This window comes from Anomaloglossus baeobatrachus, chromosome 4 (genome assembly GCF_048569485.1).
Source record: "Anomaloglossus baeobatrachus isolate aAnoBae1 chromosome 4, aAnoBae1.hap1, whole genome shotgun sequence".
NCBI classification, from domain to species: Eukaryota; Metazoa; Chordata; class Amphibia; order Anura; family Aromobatidae; genus Anomaloglossus; species Anomaloglossus baeobatrachus.
The window spans coordinates 417,870,441-417,895,701 of NC_134356.1; the positions used below are offsets into that span (position 1 = coordinate 417,870,441).

Below are 25,261 nucleotides of genomic sequence, written 5' to 3' on the forward strand. Positions count from 1 at the left end.
ATTGGAAAGAGGTCTAACATTTTCTCCCTCTAACACACTTGATCTATTCACAGTGATAAAAGACGTCAATTTATTTGCCAGAAAACTCATTCTGAAAAAACTGCATGACAATAAGAACAAACAATACTCTGAATATAATGAGACTGAAAGATCAGCTCTCAGGGATTTGGAGGATCTCTTAGAAGAGCAACATACAGAGTCGCAAGGTAAATTTCCTTCCTGTATTTTGCCAAAATCCACAAGATTTCCCCCCTTGTCACTATGTCCAGCCGTGGAAATTTTTACGAACCTAGTAATACAAGATCTAAAAAGGCTGCCTACGCATAAAAAATCAGATAATTTGACGAGAGAAGAACGTTTGGCTCTACGCCAACTTCAAGCTCTTGATGACATAGTTATAAAAGCGGCGGACAAGGGGGGAAACGTGGTATTGTGGCCCAAGTCTCTGTATGAGAGGGAAGCGATGAGACAGTTAAGGGATAGGAGGACATATGAAAAATTGTCCTGTAGTCCCTTGGCAAAGTTCTCAACGGAACTGGATACCATCCTCTATGAAGCATTTACTCAGGGTATTATAACAAAAAATGTCTATGATGGATTATTGAATAAACAGGCAAGGGTTCCCACCATATATTTCATCCCAAAGGTGCACAAGAGCCTCTCAGAACCACCAGGCCGTCCGATAGTCTCGGGACTGGGTGGCCTTTGTGACTCTGTCTGCAAGTTTATTGACTACTACTTGAAGCCCTTGGCAGAGGCTCTTCCGTCGTATGTGAGAGATACGACGGAGGTGCTCACCCGAATAGATGGCATATACATGGATCATGACATGTGTATGGTGACCGCAGATGTGGAGTCACTGTACACATGTATTGACCATAAGCAGGGCTTGGAGGCGGTCCGCTTCTACCTCAGGAACAGTAACTGGGATAGCGATATATGTGAATTAATTCTAGAATTGCTGGAGTTCATCCTTACACACAATTTTTTTATTTTTAATGATCGGTACTATCTACAGCGGAGGGGCACAGCAATGGGGGCGGCCTGCGCGCCTTCGTTCGCAAACCTCTTCCTAGGGTACTGGGAGAGAGGTTTGCAGATGGGCGAGGGCGGGCGGTCCTTGAACCATGTGCCCCTCTGGCTGAGATATATCGACGATATTTTGTTCATTTGGCAGGGTGATACGGACGGGCTCCAGCAATTCATCGAGGGATTGAATAGAAATGATTATAATGTCAAATTGACTTACACATGCAGCAGGGAAACTGTGGACTTTCTTGATGTCAAAATTGAGATTGATGGTGATCATCGTGTTCAGTCGGACGTATTCAGAAAGCCCACATCAGTGAATTCCCTGCTGCATGCAACATCTAGTCATCACCATTCTACCATCAAAGCTATCCCAGTTGGCCAGTTCCTGAGGGCGAGGCGGATTTGTTCCACAGTTCACAAATTTGAACAGCAGGCAGATGATCTTAGGGAACGGTTCCAGTCCCGGGGCTATAGTAACCGTTGTATTAAAAAGGCCTACACAAGAGCTAAGAGGACCCCCAGAGAGGAACTCTTGAAAAAGTCCCACAGAGGGGAGGAGAAAACAAACAATAAGATTAGGTTCATATCGACGTTCAATGCTCAGTGGGGGGAACTGAGAGGAATCCTCCAGAGGCATTGGTCGATATTAAAAACCGAACCAGCCCTAGCCACACATCTTGCCGAATATCCACAGATGACTTCACGCAGGAGTCAAAACCTGAAAGATTTACTAGTTAGGAGCCACTATGTCCCTGAAAAAAAGACACATTTTGGAATAAGACCACCAACATGGGGATGTTTCCCATGTGGGGAATGTGTGGCGTGTCCTAATATGTGTAGAGCAAAGGACTTCATCTCAGCAGATGGCTCCCGAAAATTTGAAATCAGACAGTATATCACTTGTAGTACGGCTCAGGTGATTTACTATGCGACTTGTGGTTGCTACAAGATATATGTTGGTCTTACATCTAGACAACTTAAGGTGAGAACGCGAGAACATGTCCGGGACATTCTGGCTTCTAAATCGGTCACTAACCTGGAGGAGCTGAAGATGATCCCTCGTCACTTTAAATTAGAGCATGCTAGCAATCCAAAAAGCTTTAAGGTGAGGGGGATAGAACGTGTTCAGCTTGGCATTAGAGGTGGTGACGTCAAACGCATTCTAACGCAAAAAGAATGCAAGTGGATTACAATGCTGGGGACTCTGGCACCAGTCAGACTCAATGAGTCCAACAGTTTCTCCTCCTTTCTGTGAGAATCTATCATTGTGCGGATCTGTAGCAGCATATATATATCTCTCTCTTTCTGTAAATAAATGTTGTTGTGGTCACGTGACCGCACTTCATGGCCACCCTGTGTATCTTCTGAGCTGCATTGTTTCTGCTGCCCTTAGCCAAAGATGACAGCGTTGGTTTTTATTAATTATTATTTTAATGTTTTTATGTTTTTTCTTCTTTTTTTTACAGCAATACATAATCCATGAAAAATATTCTTCATGGTACCTCCCACACCATATATGACGAAACAATAAAGGAAATCTATTTATCCTCCCATGATTGCCAATGGATAGAATTAAACGTATATGTGAAACATCATACTACAAGCAAGTAGCCCCAATTCATCGGATATTCATGACACTTGGAGTTTAAAGTTTATAGTCTCATATCTTTGTGGATTTATGAGACTGCCTATATACATGCAGGTTTTGCTGGTATATACCTGTATGTGAGCGTACAGGCAATAGAAAAAGATATAGGTGGGTCAGCAGCACATGTTTGTATGTGGGCTATGAAGTTAATTAATCGTGTTCATTATTTTGGGGCTTAGTAATGTCATGCACCTTGCATATGAATCTCTTTAAACGGAGGGTTTCGTACCGCTCCCGTGGTGGTGCTGAGCGCGTGCCTGGTGTTCTCCCTGCTCTCCTGTGGATGCTGCTGTTGTCTGGCGGCGATGCCTGTGCGCTTGATACACAAGGTGTCCCAGCGCCCGGGCATTGTCAGGAGAGGAACGGCGGCCCACGGAGATCTGGGATGTCACGAGGCATGCGCCGATAAATGCACTGCCATTGGACATAACATCTGAGGCGGGCTATATAAGTAGTGGGAGTATAACCAGCTCATGTGCCATTCCCTGATGAAGCTTTGGTGAAATGCGCATTGGAGGCATAAGAGGTCACACTCAGAAGCTGCTCAAGTAAAAATGGGTAATTTAAAATGATTAACTTTCATTGATTTTATGGGCTCTCACTAACAGGGGTGGTGTTTGTATATTAAATATAACAGGTTATATACAATTCACCTTATCATGAGAAAAATGCATTTGTGTGTGCCTGAGTGAGGAAAAGAAAAATTTTTTGCATAGATGCATAACTTCTTACTTGGTATATGTACCTGACTGACAGCTATTTAGCTGCGGTATTTTTCTTGATCCAGAGATTCAATCTAGTGAAGATTTCAATGGCAGTCAGGTTCGATGGCACACACAAGTGCGCACCCACCCTTTGATGTTCCTCTGCTCTATTTGGAAGAGGCTAAATAAAATGGAGGATTAACCCCTACATATCCTCTTGAGGAAAAGTAAATATAACAGTCATCTTTCAATATATAGAGCTGATCTTAATTAATTTTGACATAATATGACTGGAAGAATGGATCCAGTCAATAAGTGCTAAAAATAATGAGACCAGAATTTGTGTAGGTTATCCCAAAAAATATACATAAAAATAATTTGAGCATATCTCTGTGTGAACCTGTTTATCCTGGACTATGAGTTATTGCCTGTGACCTTGTATGTGCTTTTTATGAGATCAATTTTTGTACTATGTTTCTTTAATTATAATAAAGTGAATATTGCCAATTTTTTGCAAAAAAATATACTATTGCATCAGAGACTCCCTTTTTTCTTGGTTGTGGTGTTTTCAGGTGGTTGAGTCTGCAAGATAAGTCTAATGATAATGAAAAGCTGGAGGTGGTTGTTTGTAGTATGTGTGTGTAATCATATCTGCGTGTGCTCTGTTTATACATGCGTGTGTGCTATATGTGTGCATATGTGCCACCCCTGCAGTGGTCGAACTGCTCGGATCCGGGGTTGCTGCTGTGGCTCGAGGGTCTCCGGACCCGGGGGCTTGCGGCTACTCAAATGTAAAGGGGACTATTTACAGGGGATAAGAGTTTGTGACGCCATCCCCTGGTTCGCGGTAACGGAGTACCGCCGCTGCCGATGGGAGTACCTTGGGGAGATGAAGTGGGACAGCCAGATGACGTTCCCTCCACGGGTAGGGAAGGACCCGGGACTCTGGATGATGGTGGAGCGGGGGTGCGCAGGGCCGGTTGGAAGCAGGGGAGGACCATGTACTCACTCAGGCAGTATCAGTGATGGTGCGACCGCTAAGCAGACTCTGACAACAAGGTAAACCAAGTCTCTGGGTGCTGCTGCCCTCTTGGGGGAGCCCGTCCGGGTATCCGTCCCCTATAGTACTGCTAGGTGATCCAGAGCCTGCCTCCATGCACAAATTAGAAGTGTCCTGGTGGCCCGTTGGCTTAAAGCTGTCCGGGCCCCCGCTCCCTCCTTGTTGGTAGTAGAGCTGTGCTCTCAAGGGCTCACACTTCGGATTTCTGTGGGCTGCATTTGTTGAAAAGCCCTATCCCCCTCGTTGCGCTTGTGCCCCTGATCGCTGAGCTTCTTGGGGACAGTCCATAACGTCACTATCCTCCGTAGGTTAATTGCCAGGTTGCCTGAAGCTACTCCCCGACCTAGGGTCCTGTACCTCGCCGTGCTTTCGGTCCCGGACCGGTTAATAGACTCAGATGCCTCCCGTCCTCCAAGACCAGGTCTAGGCACCCAGCCTCATTACTCTGAGCCGGGTCTCCGACTCCTCCGGCCCAGACCACCGTCTGCGACCCAAGCTGCCACAAACAGGGAGCCACCACTCCCCAGCTCCTTACTTCTCGAGGGCTAACTCTACTCACTACTTCCCTCCCACCAGTCTGCCTGACCCCTAGGTGGACGGCCCTATTCCAGCTAGGCAGTTTACTGGTGTGCCTTACAGGGTGTGGTTTGAGGTGTGGTTGGGATTTTGGATGCTGATGGAGGCAGTACCATAGGTTGGGAACCCAGAACCATGAGGGGTTGAGTACTGCACTAAAGAGCAGAAAGTGCAGTACCCTGTGACGCCCTGACTAGTCCCAAGGGCGTCACACATACACATGTTTGTGTGTGCTATGTGTGTATATGTGCCGCCCCCGTGGGAGCAGCCAAGCTGCTCGGATCCGGGTTCGCTGTCGCTAGAGGGTCTCCGGACCCGGGGTTGTGTGGCCACTCAAATGAAAGGGGGTATTTACAGGGGAGTTGATGTATAGTTCGTGATGCCACCCGTGGTGTACGGTAATTTGGGAGTACCGCCGCTGCCGTTGGGAGTACCCAGGGTGATGAAGTGGGGCAGCAAGGTGTTGTAGCCCTCCACGGGTAGGGGAATGCCCCGGGACTTAGTGAGGTCCGGGGTGCCGTGGGATGCAGGGGTCACTGTCGTACTCACTCAGTTCATAAGCAGACGCTGACAACCGGGTAAACCAATTCTCTGGGTACCGCTGCTGCTGAGGAGGAACTCGTCCGGGTCCCGTCCCCTATAGTGTTGCCTGGTGATCCGTGACCTGCCTCCTGGCACTAAGTTTAACTTCAACGTGGTGGCCCAGTAGTATGGAACTTGCCGTGCACCGCTCCCCACTGTGGCTAAGTGTGGGAGCTTGCTCTTAGAGCTCACACTTGGGATTTTCAGGACCGTTTTGGGTTGGAAAGTCCTATCCCCCTCGTTGCGCTAGTACCCCAATTCTGGAGCGGGTGGGAACAGATCATAAAGGCTCCTTTCTCCTCAGGTGAATTGTCGGGTTGCCTGAAGCCAAACGAGAACAAGTCCTGCACTGCCTGCCCTCAATTTACCTTTTGGTTCAGTGGCTCACGTGCTGATGGTTATCATGTGGCGCTGGTTTCAGGCGCAGCGTGCTGGTCGGTAGCAGACAGCTAGGGGATCCAACAGCAGGGAGACGAAAAATCGACCGCAAACAGCTGCTATGCCAAACAATTTCTTTTATTTAGACGATTTTCTCCATAGGTGCAGGTAAAAATGCGGGAGGTGGCTTGGATGCGAGTCCCTCCACAGGACGACGGCCGTTTCGTCTGTAAGTCAGACTTCTACGGGTCCACCGTGGACTAAATAAAAGAAATTGTTTGGCATAGCAGCTGTTTGCGGTCGATTTTTCGTCTCCCTGCTGTTGAATTGTCGGGTTGCCTGAAGCTACTCTCCGACCTAGGGTCCATGTACCACGTCATGCCTTCGGTCCCGGACCAGTGACAGTGCTAGGCTGCTGGCTGTCCTCCTCAACAGGTCCAGGCACCTTGCCACAATCCCCTGCGACCGGGGGTCAGACTCCTCTAGGCCCAGACCACCGTCTGCAACCTAGATAGCTTCTCCAGGAGCCACCGCTCCCGACTTCCTCTCTCTCACCCTCTCAACTCTCTCCCACTCAACTCACTGACTGACACTCTTCATCTCCTCTCCCTGACCCCCCAGGTGGGCGACTCTATTCCACTCAAGCCGTCCAGTGGTGTGCCTGGTGGGAGTGGTGCAGGGTGTACCTAGGATTTGATTTGCTGTTGGAGGCAACACTATTAAGATGGGGACCCAGAACCAAGAGGGAGGTGGAATACCGCACGGAAGGGCAGTTTGTGCAGTACCCTGTGATGACCTGATAGTCAAGGGGTGTCACATTCCCACTTGGTTAAACGTATCTCGTCCTCGAGCTACGGGATGTCCAGAGGTTTATTTTTGTAACTGCAAGAAAAAAGGAGATAACTTTTTATTTACAGGTTTTTCATCCCACATTAGGGAGGCACATTACTTAAACTTTACTTTACCTTTTAGAGTTCATCCTTTTAACTATGGAACACTACCGGCTATGCTAGGAGGCTCCACCTACTCTGTTGCAGCCTCTTCCTGTGACAGTCCAGTCCCAACGTCCCGGATCCCATCAACCCGCCACCCAAACAACCTGACCCGCTGCATTCCTATCCGTTGATCCGTGACCAGGTTAAGGTCCGGGGTGTTGAAAAGATGACTCTGGTAGGCACAAGAGGTGCAACTATGTACAATAACACAAGTCTGTGTTGGCCACAACCAGTCCCGTGGCCATTGTCCCTTTTTACCACTAAAATATATTTATAAAACCGGAGTCCATGCACTTAGTGCAAACATTACATAAACTTTTCTTAATCTGGTGAGATTTTCTGTTGATTAAACCCAGTATGATTATTCAGCATTTTTCTTTTTATAAACACTACTACTTATTACTATTCAAGAAAAATAACAAACTATGGAGAACTACAAAGGAAAACACAGATATTCTTTTAACATTCCTACTTTAAATGGCTGGGTCCCGTAGCCATGTTTCCTTGCGGCTACGCACTACGGACGCCGGCAAGAACTTGTCCTCAACCATCACTTGCTTGGTTACATCCAGGGCGTACCAACTCCGCTCTCCCCAATGCCGAGTATAAGACGCTACCTCTCCCGGTTCCAGATTCCGCCCAGGGTGTCTCCTGGGGAGGTGCTGTGCCACATCCCGCCGGGAAAACAAACACCCCAGCTGTGAGGCCCACTTCCCGGATGAACCCCCATCCCTGGTCGGGGTCAAAACGATCCACAAGGCCAAGGCACCGCGGACCTCGGACTCGGGAAGCGGCATTTCTCATCTGGTCCTTCTCTTTTTGGGTATGGGTGGCAATCTCCCGTCATCGCCGGTCTCGTGTTGTCATCTCCTGATATAGCTTTCGCTGGTATCGTTTCCAGTAGGGGGCGTCAGCGTCCGGCCTCGTCTCCCTTGCTGGTATGGGTTGTAGGTGTACTCCTGCGGCCCCAACAGCCGCTGGGATGTTGTGCAGTGGCGGAACCGGTAGCACCTCAGGTTCCGCCCTCACCACTTCATATAGAAGGACAGACTGCTCCGCAGCCGGGGGTGCAGAGTCCGGGTGCTCCGTTTCAAGGTACAGGCCCGGTGATGCGGTCGGGTCTGGTCAGGCCGGTGTCGGGGTGACCGCTGTCGTGGCCTAGTCGGGCGACGGGGCCGGGAGCTCTGCAGCTGGCTTCTCATAGATTGGGGCTGAAGGTTCCGCTGTCGGGGTTGGGATAGACAGTTCGGCGTCCACCGAGGACGGCGGTGGCGGTGGTAAAGTGCTTGCCGTGAGCGGGGGCGGACCGGATCCCACAGCCGCATCGGCCGGATTAGTGAAATCAACTGGGACTGGGTATCCGCTTACCCGCTCCTCACGTGGGATTTCGATTTCACGGGCTCGCACCGCCACTGCCAGGCTCCTCATCTCTTCCCTCCAGTGGTCCAGTATGAAGAGGAATTGCGTCCGCATCCTCCTGCAAAGCTGCTTCGCCTCTTGCTCGATCCAGGTCCCGGTCCCGGGAGCAGCACGCTCCGGTGACTAGTCCTGTGCAGCCGCCATCTTTCTTCTGCGGGATCCAGGAACGTTATGGCAGAATCCTTGCATCCCTGCTTCTCTTCCGTTGCTACATGCCGTCACCCCTCTCAGTTTTTCGCCCACCATTCACTGCTGTGCTGTGGCCCTCTGGGAACTTAAGGTTCCGAGCTGACTCTCAGGACGAAGGGTGGGGCTTCGGCTTTGCGCGCTTTCGCTCTAGAAGAGGGCGTTTTGGCGCCAAAAGATGGCGGTTGATGGCGGAAATGGCGGGAAACAGGATTTTTGACTCGTGGTTTGGATTTTCAAGGCACCCGTCACCCAGGTAAGTGGGTCCTGCTCGTATCCTGTTCGTGACGCCAGGAATTTGAGGTGTGCAGGCCCCGTGGCAGCAACCAAGCTGTTCGGATCCGGGTTCGCTGTGGCTTGAGGGTCTCCGGACATGGGGTCGTGCGGCCACTCAAATGAAAGGGGGTATTTACAGGGGAGTTGATGTATAGTTCGTGACGCCACCCGTGGTGTACGGTAATTTGGGAGTACCACCGCTGATGTTGGGAGTACCCGGGGTGATGAAGTGGGGCAGCAAGGTGTTGTAGCCCTCCACGGGTAGGGGACTGCCCCGGGACTCGGTGAGGGGGGGCCGTGGGATGCAGGGGTCACTCTCGCACAGACTCAATTCATAAGCAGATGCTGACAACCGGGTAAACCAATTCTCTGGGTACCGCTGCCGCTGAGTGGGAGCTCGACCGGATTCCGTTCCCTATAGTGTTGTTTGGTGATCCGTGACCTGCCTCCTGGCACTAAGTTTGACTTCAACGTGGTGGCCCAGTAGTATGGAACTTGCCGGGCAACCGCTCCCCACTGTGGCTAAGTGTGGGAGCTTGCTCTCAGGGCTCACGCTTGGGATTTTCTGGACCGTTTTGGGTTGGAAAGTCCTATCCCCCTCGTTGCGCTAGTGCCCCGATTCTGGAGCAGGTGGGAACAGATCATAAAGGCTCTGTTCTCCTCAGGTGAATTGTCGGGTTGCCTGAAGCTACTCACCGACCTAAGGTGCGTGTACCCCGTCGTGCCTTCGGCCCCGGACTGGTGACAGTGCTAGGCTACCGTCTTTCCTCCTCGACAGGTCCAGGCACCCTGCCACAATCCCCTGCGACCGGGGGTCCGACTCTTCTAGGCCCAGACCACCGTCTGCAACCTAGATAGCTTCTCCAGGAGCCACCGCTCCCGACTTCCTCTCTCTCACCCTCTCAACTCTTTCCCTCTCAACTCATTGACTGATACTCCTCACCTCCTCTCCCTGCGCCCCCCCACCCCAGGTGGGCGGCTCTATTCCACTCAAGCCGTCCACTGGTGTGCCTGGTGGGTATGGTGAAGGGTGTATCTAGGATATGATTTCCTGTTGGAGGCAACACTATTAAGATAGGGACCCAGAACCAAGAGGGAGGTGGAATACCACAAGGAAGGGCAGTTTGTGCAGTACCCTGTGACGACCTGATAGTCCAGGGGCGTCACATATATATTTATGTCTGTGTACTCGGTGTATACATGTGTGTGATGTGCTCAGTGTACATGTGTGTATGTGCTCTGTATACATGTGTGTGTGCTGTATGTGTATACATATGTGTGTATGTGCTCTGTATACATGTGTGTGTACTGTGTGTATACATATGTGTGTATGTGCTCAGTGTATACATACATGTATATGCATCTGTTTCATCTGTATACATACAGTACAGACCAAGTTTGGACACACCTTCTCATCTCTAGACCAACTGTTAAGAGGAGACTTTGTGCAGCAGGCCTTCATGATAAAATAGCTGCTAGGAAACCACTGCTAAGGACAGGCAACAAGCAGAAGAGACTTGTTTGGGCTAAAGAACACAAGGAATGGACATTAGACCAGTGGAAATCTGTGCTTTGGTCTGATAAGTCCAAATTTGAGATCTTTGGATCCAACCACCGTGTCTTTGTAGAAAAGGTGAATGGATGGACTCTACATGCTTAGTTCCCACTGTGAAGCATGGAGGAGGAGGTGTGATGGTGTGGGAGTGCTTAGCTGGTGACATTGTTGGGGATTTATTCAAAATTGAAGGCATATAGAACCAGCATGGCTACCAAAGCATCTTGCAGTGGCATGCTATTCCATCTGGTTTGCGTTTAGTTGGACCATAATTTATTTTTCAATAGGACATTGACCCTAAACACACCTCCAGGCTGTGTAAGGGCTATTTGACTAAGAAGGAGAGTGATGGGGTGCTACGTCAGATGACCTGGTCTCCACAGTCACCAGACCTGAACCCAATCGAGATGGTTTGGTGTGAGCTGGACCGCAGAGTGAAGGCAAAAGGGCCAACAAGTGCTAAGCATCTCTGGGAACTCCTTCAAGACTGTTGGAAAACCATTTCCGGTGACTACCTCTTGAAGCTCATCAAGAGAATGCCAAAAGTGTGCAAAGTAGTAATGAAAGCAAAAGGTTGCTATTTTGAAGAACCTAGAATATAAGACATATTTTCAGTTGTTTCACACTTTAAGTATTTCATTCCAAATGTTTTAATTCATAGTTTTGATACATTCAATGTGAATCTACAATTTTTAGAGTCATGAAAATAAAGAAAACTCTTTGAATGAGGAGGTGTGTCCAAACTTTTGGTCTGTACTGTATGTGTGTGTAACATACAATGTCTATGTCACATACTGTGAATGAAGTAACTATGTTTATAAATCCCAGCAGCACAGACAAGAATTCATAGGTGTAAACAGGTCAGCAATCGCCCAGTGAATAAACAAAATGCTGCTCATTCATGGGGTGATTGAATTGTTTATGGTGGAACAAAAATCCTTGTTATCAGCAGCATATCACCCAGTGCAAACTGCAGAAGTGCTGCTGATAACATGGTGCCGTAGAGGACAGATTGATCTATTAGTGATCGCTCTGCGCCCATTATTCCTCCTCATCCTCAGTAAAGAGGCCGGAAACAAGCACCGATGGACGGGACCCGCAGCCGGCTGCAGTGTTTCTCCCCGGACAGGTGATGGCGGCTGTCTTTCCCTGCACCTTGATGTACTCCTTTGACTACTATGGATCCCCAATGGTAGTCCGCTCCCCGGTGTATGGGTACCGGAGGAGCCCGTTTGCCCGCAGGCACTGGCCCTTGGGTCTCTAGCCTTAGGCGGTAGCTGTATACCCTCACTGTGTGTGGGCGGTTGCCTTCAATCGGGACTTTTGCTGTTAAGAAACCCCTGGGGTTCCAGTCACATTCGGATTTGACTATTGTCGGCGGCTCCAAGCCTGGTCGGGGTCCGATGGCCCTGTCTGTGTGTGCTGGCTTCACTTCGCTCCCCGGTCGGTACCGGCGGGCCGTCGCCCGTCCCCTGCCTTACGGTTCCGCATTGCTTCACCACTCCTGCAGACGGCCACCACCGACTGCCAACCTTGCTGTCAGTGCCTGGGCCACAAACCCAGACACCCAAGTGTTTACTCCTCTCACTTCCACCTTCTGGACTAAACTGTCACTTTTCCCGCCTCCAGGCCTGTGAACTCCTTGGTGGGTGGGGCCAACCACTTGGCTCCGCCCCACCTGGTGTGGACATCAGACACTGGAGGGAGGCAACAAGGGTTTTGTGTTCGGCTGGTGTCCCTGTCTAATTGGGGTGGGGGTGTGTGTTATCTGTGACGACCTGGCTAGGCCAGGGCGCCACATTCCCCCTTGGTGAAATGCAGACCGTCCGCGGGCTGCCCGTCCATCACCGGTTTTATTTTTTTATTTTTTTTCAAAACTGTAAAATATAAATTAACATGTAAACATTTCAAACATATAAGCATTTTTTTGTGAGAACACTTAAACTTTGCACATATAAACAAAAAACATTTTCAATGACAGACGGACGTACGGATGTATTCCGCTCTCCCACCCAAGCAACCTAGCCTTGATGCTGCCCCTAAGAAGTGGGCAGCACCCCTTGACCCCAGTCCAGGTTCAGGCTGCCCGAGCGGGAACGGGTACGGTTACTCGCACCCGGCTGTCACTTCAGGGGACCCCACGTCCTTGGGGGACCCCTGACCCCCGGAGGATGGCCACCGGTCCTGGTGGTGGCCGGGCCCCAGCCTGCTCTGCTGCGGGCCCTTCCTCCAATCTGCCTCTCCAGAGGCGGCTCCAACGGAAAATCACCCCTCAACTTATTTACACGCCCACAAGTTCGTGGGTGGCCTGCCAGTTCTCGGCCATGTCCATGAGTAGTCTCTCATGCAGGGGGGGGAGGGGGTAAAAGCACACAGGGTCCCTCCGGGGACAACTTGCCGGCAACGGCCGGAGAAATCACTTAGACAATCAGGTGAGGATCATGGTTCATTAAAGGCATTCATTTAAACAGCTGAGGGTCCCAACGGGGGACAACGTTATGCAACGGCGGTCCGCTGCCACTACTTGAGGTCATACTCCTCCAGGACCTCTTCCAGCTCCACATCCGGATGGCTTGGCGGAGGAGGAGGGGGCTGGGGCCGCATCTGTTCACCACGGCTTTTCCTCTGCTTAACGTCCAGGGCGAATCAGCCCCTCTCCCCGCAGTGATGGGTGTAAGTCACCAGGTCGCCTGGCAACAGGTCACGACCTGGATGGCCCATGGGGAGGTGCGAATTGACATCGCGGCGGGCCACAAATAGTTCGGCCTCCAGGCCCGGTTCGTAGATGAAGCCGAATCCTCTCCGCTGGTCAAACTGCCGGACTTGGCCCTCGTACACCGGGCCCCGCACCCGGAAAGTGGCATGGCGGAGTGCATCCTTCTCCCGGATCACCCTCGCCATCACTTCAGCCCTCTGCTGCTCCCTGGCGGCAATCTCCCGGCCCAACGGGTTCGGTTCCCTGTCCCAATAAGGGGCATTGGCAGACCCCTGCGCCCGGGTCGGGCCCCGCTGGACCGCGCCCACACCGGCCACTACCGGTTCTCTTTTGCGGGGGTCCTGCGGTGTCGTGGCCTGTATTGCTGCTTGGCAGTGGCGGCCTGGGGCAGCCTCAGCCGAGGCGGGGAATTCAGGGTCAGTTAACCTCACCAGTTGGGCCTTCGGGCCGGCAGCGGCCGGTTCTTCCACAGCCGAGCGGACTGCCGGAGCCGGGACGGTCTCAGGTGCGGCCACTTCCGGGGCTGACGGCTTCTCAACGCGGACAGCTACTTTCCGCAGGGCCTTCCACAGTAGCGGGAGGGACACAGGCCGTTCCTGAAGAACGCCCCCAGGCCGGTCCTCTAGGGCGGACGGGTTGGCTTCCGCTACCGGTGTTGGGGGTAGTGGACCGAGCGGAGGGGCGACAGCAACCGGTACGGATGGCGGGGGAAGCAGAAGGGTGAGCGGGAACAGGCCGGGCCCCTCAGCCGCAGCGGCCGGTCCTTCTCGGACACAGGGGCGTGGGTCGCTTACCCGCTCCTCCAACTCTGTCTCCACCTCGCGTCTCCGCACGGCCGCCGCCACTTCCTTCATCTCAGCCACCCAGCGCTCCATCAAGAACCGGACCTGGGATTGAAGGCGGCAGCACATCTGTGCGGTCCCGGCTTCCACCCACGCCGCTGTTCCTGGCGTGGGCTCGGGGATTCCCGCGGTGCCGGACGGATGGGACATCATGCAAAGTTGTGTTCCAGGAACCACTTGTTTGCAGAGTCCTGGAGTCCCCGCTTTTATAGCCTTGGCTACATTAGGCAGACACACACCTTCCCCCCCTTGGTTCTCTTCAGCACTTCCGTTTGTTGGGGGCGGGGCTTCGCTTTCGCGCCTTCCCTGCTCGGAGAAGACTCTTGAGCGGGAGATTTTCACGCCAAGATGGCGGTGCTTCAAAATTTTTGGCTGGACACCGCCGGCAGAGATCACAAGGCGCACTTCTACTGGTAAGTAGATGGGTTCAATCCTGTTCGTGACGCCAAGTTGTTGTGGGCGGGGAGGACGCCGCCGCTGCTGCGCTCTCGCTAACGCTCGGGTCCGGCGCTGCTGCTCGTTGGCTCGAGCGGTGAGCCGGATCCGGGGACTCGAGCGGCGCTCCTCGCCCATGAGTGAAAGGGGTGGTTGGTTTGGGGGATTTAGTCCGTGACGCCACCCACGGGTCGTGGTGAACATGGGCACCACCGCTGCTCGTGATGGGGATCCCGGGAGCGATGGTAGGGAGCAGCTAGGATGTTGTTTTCCCTCTCCGTGGGTAGGGGTCGGTGGTCCCGGGGCCCGATGATGTGACGGGGAGGCAGGGTTGGCGAGGTGCAGGGTTGCAGGGACAGCATGGTGCGGTGCCGGATGGCACGGGTGTACTCACTCAGCAAGAAAAGTACAAAGTCCTCGGTAAACCAAACGGCTGGATGGACGGGTCCCGCAGCCGGCTGCAGTGTTTCTCCCCGGACAGGTGATGGCGGCTGTCTTTCCCTGCACCTTGATGTACTCCTTTGACTACTATGGATCCCCAACGGTAGTCCGCTCCCCGGTGTATGGGTACCGGAGGAGCCCGTTTGCCCGCAGGCGCTGGCCCTTGGGTCTCTAGCCTTAGGCGGTAGCTGTATGCCCTCACGGTGTGGGCGGTTGCCTTATCGGGACTTTTGCTGTTAAGAAACCCCTGGGGTTCCAGTCACATTCGGATTTGACTATTGTCGGCGGCTCCAAGCCTGGTCGGGGTCCGATGGCCCTGCCTGTGTGTGCTGGCTTCACTTCGCTCCCCGGTCGGTACTGGTGGGCCGTCGCCCGTCCCCGGTCCTATGGTTGCGCGTTGCTCCACCACTCTTGCAGACGGCCACCACCGACTGCCAACCTTGCTGTCAGTGCCTGGGCCACAAACCCAGACACCCAAGTGTTTACTCCTCTCACTTCCACCTTCTGGACTAAACTGTCATTTTTCCGCCTCCAGGCCTGTGAACTCCTCGGTGGGTGGGGCCAACCACTTGGCTCCGCCCCACCTGGTGTAGACATCAGACACTGGAGGGAGGCAACCAGGGTTTTGTGTTCGGCTGCTGTCCCTGTCTAATGGGGGTGGGGGTGTGTGTGTGTTATCTGTGACGACCTGGCTAGGCCAGGGCGCCACATGCGCACATTGCATAATTACATGCTTTTATGCTGCGTTCTGCACCGCAGCGTAAAAGCATGCGTCCTGCGTCTCCAGCACAATCTATGTAGAATCTATCTATCATCCACATGTTGCTTTTTAGAATGCAGAGTTTTGCATGCTGTCAAAACGCTGCGTTCTAAAAAGTGACATGTCAATTGTTTTGTGCGTTCTGGATGCTTTCTCCACTCTGTCTATGGGAGAGGCAGCATCCAGAACACACGAATTCTGCAGGAATTCTGCAAACACCAAACTTTCGCACAAGCAGTGACTTAACACTGTGGTGCAGAACGCACTTACGTGCACACATGGCCTTAGGGCTCTACTTTGAACTTTTGCCTAAGGCCCCACTTTATCTAAAGCTGGCCCTGCGTTCACATGTTCTTATTATACTTTTCCTCTGATTGCTCCACTCCTGGTTTTGGCTACAAATGCTGAGAAAAAAACTCACCAAATCATAATAATATTTATTCATTTATATAGTGCTATTAATTCCACAGCGCTTTACTTTGGCATACCTAATGTATGCATGTGGCGTTATACAGTATGTATGTGTGAGCAGAAAAATACAGTTATAATAGTAGTTGTTTTTTAAACTAAGTAACCCCTTAGCTATACAATATTTCCTGTATAATCCCTTCATGCGGAATTCTTAACATGCCTAAGGCTATGTGCGCACTAGGCGTTTTTGCCGCGTTTTTAGCGGCGTTTTTTTACCGCGTTTTTGTGCTGAAAACGCAGTGACATTGCTTCCCCAGCAATGTCAATGGGTTTTCATAAGTGCTGTCCCCACACAGCGTTTTTTTTTAGCTGCGTTTTTGTGGTGACCACAAAAACGCAGCATGTCAATTATTTCTGCGTTTTTCACTGCGTTTTTCACTCATTGAATTCAATGAGATGTTAAAAACGCAATGAAAAACGCATATAGCCGCGTTTCTATGACTAAAAACGCAGCTATACACGCAAGGGGTGGGCACTACAGTGACGTGTACAGGAAGAGGATTCCTTCTGTTGGTAAACACAGAAGCATGAATCCTCCCGGTACCGTCACCGCTGCCTCCACCTCCCGTCCTGTGCATGTCAGCTCCGTGAGGCGCCACGTCTGGGCGGGAGGTGGAGGCAGCGGCGAAAACCAAAGTGAACAGTAGAAAAATAAAAAAATGTCATATATACTCACCTGTCTGCAGACTCCCGGTGCCATGCCCGCTCCCATCTCCTCCCGGTACCGCCGCTCTGGCTGTGTGCAGTCTCCCCGGCCGGCAGGACCTTGCTTGCAGGACCTGGCGAGGGATCACCTGATGCAGTCACCTGACGCATCAGCTGATCGTAGTCTCGCCGGCTTTTTCCTGCCCGGCCGGCTATCAGCTGATCCTGCCGTCAGGGGACTTCATCAGCTGGATCAGCTGATTACCGGCAGCTGCTGCAGCGATCGGACGGGATCAGACTCCTGTCCAATCGATCGCTCCAGGAGCTGCCGGTCATCAGCAGAGCACATAAGTGAGTATTATTATTTTTTTTTTCTACTGATGCATCAGCTGATTGTATAATCGGCTTTTATACAATCAGCTGATGTGTGATGTGATTCAGGCTTTTGAACCTGACACATCATCTGATCGCTTTGCCTTCCAGCAAACCGATCAGATGATATTGGATCCGGATTGCTGCGGATTGGATCCGGAACGCCGCGCGGGACCCTGACCCAGGATTACTGCGGAGGGGGGTTAATTTCAATAAAGATGGAGTCACTAATTGTGTTGTGTTTTATTTCTAATAAAAATATTTTTCTGTGTGTTGTGTTTTTTTTTTTATCATTACTAGAAATTCATGGTGGCCATGTCTAATATTGGCGTGACACCATGAATTTCGGGCTTAGGGCTAGCTGATAATATACAGCTAGCCCTAACTCCATTATTACCTAGCTAGCCACCCGGCATCAGGGCAGCTAGAAGAGTTGGATACAGCGCCAGAAGATGGCGCTTCTATGAAAGCGCCATTTTCTGGGGTGGCTGCGGACTGCAATTCGCAGTGGGGGTGCCCAGAAAGCATGGGCACCCTGCACTGTGGATTCCAATCCCCAGCTGCCTAGTTGTACCCGGCTGGACTCAAAAATTAGGCGAAGCCCACGTCATTTTTTTTTTTTAATTATTTCATGAAATAATTAAAAAAAAGGGCTTCTCTATATTTTTGGTTCCCAGCCGGGTACAAATAGGCAGCTGGGGGTTGGGGGCAGCCCGTATCTGCCTGCTGTACCCGGCTAGCATAGAAAAATATGGCGAAGCCCATGTCATTTTTTTTTCTTTTTGGGCAAAAAACTGCATACAGTCCTGGATGGAGGCTGCTGAGCCTTGTAGTTCTGCAGCTGCTGCCTGCTCTCCTGCATACACTAGTGAATGGAGGATGCTGAGACTTGTAGTTCTGCAGCTGCTGTCTGCTCTCCTGCATACACTAGTGAATGGAGGATGCTGAGACTTGTAGTTCTGCAGCTGCTGTCTGCTCTCCTGCATACACTAGTGAATGGAGGATGCTGAGACTTGTAGTCCTGCAGCTGCTGTCTGCTCTCCTGCATTCACTAGTGAATGGAGGATGCTGAGACTTGTAGTCCTGCAGCTGCTGTCTGCTCTCCTGCATACACTAGTGAATGGAGGATGCTGAGACTTGTAGTCCTGCAGCTGCTGTCTGCTCTCCTGCATACACTAGTGAATGGAGGATGCTGAGACTTGTAGTTCTGCAGCTGCTGTCTGCTCTCCTGCATACACTAGTGAATGGAGGATGCTGAGACTTGTAGTTCTGCAGCTGCTGTCTGCTCTCCTGCATACAATGAACATTTTGAAGAAGGAAATGACATCAGACCTTTTTTTTTTTTTTTTTTTCATCAACAATCTTTAATGGCATTGTGCACTGATTAAAAACGCAGTGAGCAAAAACGCAGCAAAAAACGCACCAAATCGCGGCAAAAACGCATGCGTTTTTGCCGCGTTTTTTAGCCGCGGGTGCGTTTTTTAGACAAAAACGCACATAAAAACGCAGCATGAAAAAAACGCCTAGTGCGCACATAGCCTTAAGGCTATGTCCGCACGTTGCTTTTTACCTGCTTTTTACCTGCTTTTTTGCTGCTTTTTCAACTGCAGCGTTTAATGCCAAAATGGTTGTGTTCTGCTTTTCAAGCAAAGTCTATGGGAATTTGGGTTTCTTGTCCGCACTATGCAGTTCAAACTGCAGCCTTTTTGTTGCAGAACTTTGGTCAAAAACTCAGCTTTGCAGTGCAAAACCCAAATGGCAAAAACAATTGACATGTCAATTGTTTTTGCCATTTGGGTTTTGCACTGCAAAGCTGAGTTTTTGACCAAAGTTCTGCAACAAAAAGGCTGCAGTTTGAACTGCATAGTGCGGACAAGAAACCCAAATTCCCATAGACTTTGCTTGAAAAGCAGAACACAACCATTTTGGCATTAAACGCTGCAGTTGAAAAAGCAGCAAAAAAGCAGGTAAAAAGCAGGTAAAAAGCAGGTAAAAAGCAACGTGCGGACATAGCCTTAGGCTATGTTCGCACGTTGCGTTTTTTTCCGCGTTTCTGCAGCGTTTTTGGCTGCAGCGTTTTTGCGCTAAAATGCATGCGTTTTTGATTTCCTGCAAAGTCTATGGGAAAAGCAGAAATCCTGTCTGCACTTTGCTTTTTGTTCAGCAGCGTTTAATTTGCATATTTGTGGTCAAAAACCATGCTGAAAAAGAAGCAGCATGTCAGTTGTTTTTGCCATTTCTGCAGCGTTTCCTTAACATTGGAGTCAATGAGAAATGGCAAAACGCATGTTGAAGTGAATATTCTGCGTTTAATGTGCGTTTTACATGCTTTTTACCAGCGTTTTCCAAAACAAAAACGCAGGTGCAGTAGGCAAATAAACCAGGCACAAACGTCATTACCTACATCACTTCCTTTTTACTATAAATACAGAGCTGAGTATGTTTCAGTGCCTGCTACTATTGTGATTTCTCATAATATAAATACTTTGATCTACTGAAATTTAAAATGGCTTGGTTCCAGCGAATGAAGATCGATGTAGCAAAATTAATTGCTATGGTAAGTACCTGATTTATTTTTCATTATTTTGCTTAAAAAATGTTATAATGATAATGTCAAGCTTTATAATCTTATAAATTTAGTAATCACTTCATTACAATTTTGTATAATTATGTAACAGGTTAAATCCATGCCATGCCTTTGGGATCCAACATGCCCTGAATACATGCAAAAAAACAAGAGGATGGACTGTTGGGGAACAATCTGTGCTGAACTGTTCCCACAATGGCATGAGGCTGATGCAGCCTTACAACATAAAATTGGTATATTTGTTGTTTAAATTAGTTGTTTTTATACTGTTACTTTACTTTTTATAATTAATTTAAGATTTGTGTTTTATTTTTTCCTTGCACAATTAAAATAGAGCTTGATGTGCGGAAAAGGTGGCGTTCAGTTAAGGACAGATTTCACAAGATAAGGAATGAGGGCATGAAAAGTGGCAGTTCCCCTAAAAAACCAAATTTCATCTATTATGATGAGCTGTCATTTCTATGCACAAGTCGGAAAACTAGAGAGTAAGTATTCATGTAACAGTATGTTAACATTGTTTTCTGAAAATAATGTTATCATCACAATAAATTACATTGTATTTAATTGTTTTTTATGTTTTCTTTCTCCTCAACAGAACTTCAGGAAATGTAGCAGCAGAAACACCTGTTGATGATGAAGAAGGGCAAGAGAGCCTTCATCAACCACACCAGGAAGGGCCATCAGGCAATATAGATCAATTTTCATCTGAACATGAAGGGGAGATAGAAATTGGTAGTGTTCAAGATAAATCACCACCTAGACCTACAATAATTACCTCAGGTCCCACAAAATATATCAAGCCAAAAAACAAAAAAAAAAAACACAAAAAATATCCAATTAGAGGAGGAAGTTATTTGTAACGAAACCTTAAAATTATTGAATACTAGTGCCAAAGAAGATGACATTGATCATTTTGGCATTAGTATTGCAGGTAGAATACGAAAAATTAAAGATGAGAAGAAAAAAAATACATGCATGACAGCCATATGTGGGATGCTGACTTGCTATGAGGAAGAGGGTAGTTTCCCTTCCTCTGGCGCAATTATTTCGAAAATTGAACAAATTTTTGACGAAGTCAAAAACCCACCAGCCCAAAAGAATACAGCTACTATTGCCCCAAACCCAATCTACATAACAAAACCTTATTCTCTAAATACAAATACCTATAATCAAAATGTGCACCAACAATATTTGCATCCAGGCATACAAACTCAAAAACCCCAATCTAGCCAAATGAATATACAACCCCCGTTAAATGTAAATTTGCATTCCCAACAACAACCTCATGGATATTTCAGCAGGCAATTATTTTCAGAACCTTAATTTCATAATGATCTAATCTTATGTTTCTGTGTGCTGTTTATAAAAATTTATGTTTTCTTCATACATATAAATTATATGTTGCACATATGTTGTAATGTGCATAAAAATGGCTTTATGACGTAAATAAAGCTTTGTAAAGAAATAAATTAATTTGTGACATCAAAATCTGTGTTTGTATACTTTAATTTTGCAACATATGAAGTGTTTTCATGTTCAATCTTGATGATTTTAGAGTTATCATTGCTTCAGGAAATGACATCATAACAAATTAACATAAACTAGACAGGAAAGGCAGACATTTTTGTATTTGAATCATTTAACTTTATTTTTGAGTTCAATGACATGACAAACGCATATGCGTTTTTAAGTAGAAAAACGCATGTAAAAAGCACTAAAAACGCAATAAAAATGCGAAAAAAACGCATGCGTTTTTAGCGCTAAAAAATGGTCAGAAGCCATTTGGTCAAAAACCAAGGGAAGGAAAACGTGCAGAATAAACTGCAGGTACACCGACGCAACGTGCGAACATAGCCTTAGTGACATTAACTCCAACTACAACGGGGCGAGGCACACAGAAACGACACCTGCCTTCTAGTCTATGACCTCTTTATTTTCATGGTACTGATTGTCCTAAAAATACCAACAGTCTGTCACCCATGAACAATTTCCAGGACTAAATCTTAGTTCACACAATTCAAAGTTGGAACACCTGGGAAGAGTTATCGATACGAAAAATATAATTAAGAACTGGCAAAATCACACCAACTATGCTAAATTTATCAAAATAGTGTGTTTGGTGCAACTATTGTGTTTCTCCTAATATAAGTCACTGTCATATTATTTTTTCCCTTGGGCTTGTTTTTGGAGAAGAGCTTTTTTTGTGAGGAAAACACAGGTTGGGGGTAAGTTTACCCCCCAAAAAAGCAGACACCCCGTCAGAAGAATCACACTTACCAAACCCCGGACATATGCGTCACTCTCAGGTCCTCCTGTGATCCACAGTGGGTGCTCCCAGCAGGTCCTCGTGTGTTCCACAGCGGTCCTCCCCTGCTTCCAGCCAGCATCCCTCTGCTCTCACACACCACACACATCCGATCGCAGTAACATCACACACACACACACATATCCAGGGGACCTGGGATACTGTGGAATGCGAGGACCTGAAGTGGCACACATAGAGAACCTGTGGTACAACGCATCGAGGTCCTGCTCTGTCGGAAGCAGTATATCTCCGCATGTGTGTATGTTTTGTTACTGAAATCGAATGTGTGTGAGGGTGTGTCTGAGAGTAGAGGGATCCTGGACCTGATGTTTGAGAGCAGAACCAGGAGGAACCTGACAGGAACACAGATCACTGTGGGAGATCCCATTCACCATCAGTACCTGCCAGCTGTAGCTGTTCAGGGTCTGGTGAGTGTGATATCGGTGGGGGGTTTGCTGAAGTGTCCTGCAGTAGTTTTTTTACTTTTTGGGTTAAGGATTATTTTTGGGGTAAGGTTTATATTTAATCCATACTTTGAAAATTCCTACTAAGGCTTATTTTTGGGAAAACACGGTAGGTATTGTGCACTCAGTGTATTTTCATCACATTTTTTTGATGCGTTTTTTAGTGTAAGTTTGTCACAAAACTGCAAGCAGATCCTTCTGCCAACAAAGTCAGTGATAATCCTGAAATTTTGTACATATGTTGCTTTTCTTCCCTTGCAGATTTGGTGCAAGAGTAAATCTGCAGCATGTCAATTCTTTCAACGTTTTTGTAGCATTTTTCCACCCCAGAATGCAGAGAAATGGAAAATTTACATGCAGAAAAAGCGGCAAAAACACGTTTTTTCTGCCAAGAGATGCAGATTTGATGCAGAACTTTATGCAAACAAATACTCAGCATGCGCACATAGCCGAACACTTCTTTAAAAGGGTATTATAATGTCAGCAAATAAAGCTGTGTTTTTATTGCATTTTGTTTGCCTTTTTAGTGCAGTTTTGTCACTAACCTGCAAGCAAATAATTATGCCAGCAACGTCAGTGAGAAACTTGAAGTGTTGTGCACATGTTGGTTTTTTTCCTTGCAGATTTGGTGCGGAAAATACCGTATTTTTAGCTTTATAAGACGCACTTTTGTTCCTCCAAATTTTGGGGGAAAGTAGGGGGTGTGTCTTATAATCTGAATATACGGGGGGTGGGGGGGTGTATATATATATATACACTACAGAGTCCAGGGGAGGTGGGGGCCGCTCTGGAGCGGTGCTGGGGGCTGCTGGAGGGGCTGGTGGAGGCTGGTGAAGCTGTGGGCCGCAGCGTTTGATCTCCTGCTCCCGGTCATATAATATGCACAGCCGCTGTCCATCACCATGGTGCTGAAACCGCACTGTGGCGATGGGCTGGGGGAGCGGCGCATATTATATCTGCCTGTGTTTCCCTTTGATCGCACATGCCCCCCTGTGTTAGCTATGGGCCCCATGATGCTGCCCATAGTAAAATAAAACACTCTTTACTTACCGCCTCCAGCGTGTCTCCCCGGTCTCCCTCCTGCCACTGTGATCATGCACGAAGAGATGATATCACTCTGCCGTGCCGATCACATGACCGGCAGCAAGAACCAGGAAATGCAGGAGCTCAACCCCAAGGAGGGAGTCACGAGACAGAACAGTGCTGGAGAAGGTAAGGAAAGAGTTTATTTTACTAAAAGCAGCAGCATGGGGGCGATATCTAACACAGGGTGCTGTGTGCCAGCCACAGGGGGCCATGTGCAGCCACAGGGGGCCGTGTGCAGCCACAGTGGGCCGTGTGCAGGCACAGTGGGCCATGTGCCAGCCACAGTGGGCCGTGTGCCAGCCACAGAGGACTTGTGCCAGCCAGAGAGGATGTGTGCCAGCCATAGGGGACGTGGCATCACTGGGGGACGGGGGACGTGTGCCAGCACAAGGGGGCTATATTCAATATAAGGTGGCCATATCCAGATTAAGGGGGCTAATTTTAGGATGAGGGGGCTATGAGGGACATATACCCTATATGATTTGTTAGACGGACACTGGCATTATAAGACGGACCCCATTTATTAAAAAATTCTCTATTCTTTCCCCAAATTTGGGGGTGCGTCTTATAATCAGGTGCGTCTTATAAAGCGAAAAATACGGTAATCTGCAGCGTGTCAATTCTTTCAGCATTTTCGCCAGCGTTTTTAATCATTGAAAGGAATAAAAAACGCATGCAAAAAATGCATCAAAATAAGACAAAAATCCACGCTTTTGAGCTGCCAAGAGATGCAGACATGTTGCAGAGATTTCTGCAGCCAAATACTCAATGTGTGCACATGGCCTAAAGGTAATTTTCTGTTAAATGAAAAGTTAAGCAACTTTCCAAGATGTTACCTATTGCTACTTTTTACAGCTTTAAGATTTTTGTTTCCAATCATTTAAATGTAATCTGTCAGCGGGTCTTTGCTATGTAATCTGAAAAAAGCATGATGTAGGGGCTGAGAGCCTGATTCTAGGGATGTATCACTTACTAGGCTGTATGCTGCTACTTCAGTAAGATTAGTGTTTTATCAGAAAAAGATTCACTACATGACTAGGTGTTTTTTGCCTCCTAAACAACTGCTGTATGACCCCTCCCCCACCACTTATTAGTAGCTTTCTGTAGATATACAGTGTATACAGAAAACTGTAGTGTGAGCGGGGTTATACAGAGCTCCGCATTCTGAGCACTGCTAGATCAACAGCAGAGAAAACAGTGATTATATCAAAATGACATCATGCAGACCAGCAAGTGACACATCGCTGGAAGCAGCGTCTTTAATATGAATCATTATTGTTTACGCTACTGTGGGATAAAAACACATCCTGGTCATGTGATAAACACATAAATTCTCTAGATATCACTCAAAAAATGAAAAGCAACCACAAAAGTAGATAAAGCAGCACAAAATATATGAACATAACAACTCAAGATGTACTGGACTATGATCATCAACCACATGAATAAATGAGAAAAGCACCAATGTACAAGATGTAATTACTTAATCAGCATTGATTTTATCCACTGGAAGTAACCAAACCAATATAGGTTCCTATAAAAAGCACCACACCACTTTTTTTTGTTTTTTTTTGGGGGGAGGGGTAGGGAAGTGTTCAGTGCTTCTACGTGGAGTGAAGCTTCTCATCTAAGGTCTAAAGCTGGAGTCACACTTACGAGTGACTCGCATCACACGACAGGGCCTGCGGCTCTCTGGACCGGTGCGTGCAGATTGATGTATTTGTAT

The 25,261-nt window shown here is 48.4% G+C and overlaps 2 protein-coding genes across 6 annotated transcripts in view; one reads left to right on the plus strand and one right to left on the minus strand.

Annotated features, from left to right (window-relative positions):
• TSPAN33 (tetraspanin 33) overlaps positions 1 to 25,261 on the minus strand; it is a 171,740-nt gene that overhangs the window by 37,268 nt on the left and 109,211 nt on the right. The window lies entirely within an intron of this gene.
• Positions 19,600 to 20,540, plus strand: LOC142301130 (uncharacterized). The gene is made up of 4 exons (XM_075342147.1): positions 19,600 to 19,650; positions 19,772 to 19,913; positions 20,015 to 20,165; positions 20,276 to 20,540. Exons 1-4 carry the CDS (start codon positions 19,600 to 19,602, stop codon positions 20,538 to 20,540), a joined length of 609 nt encoding a protein of 202 aa, XP_075198262.1.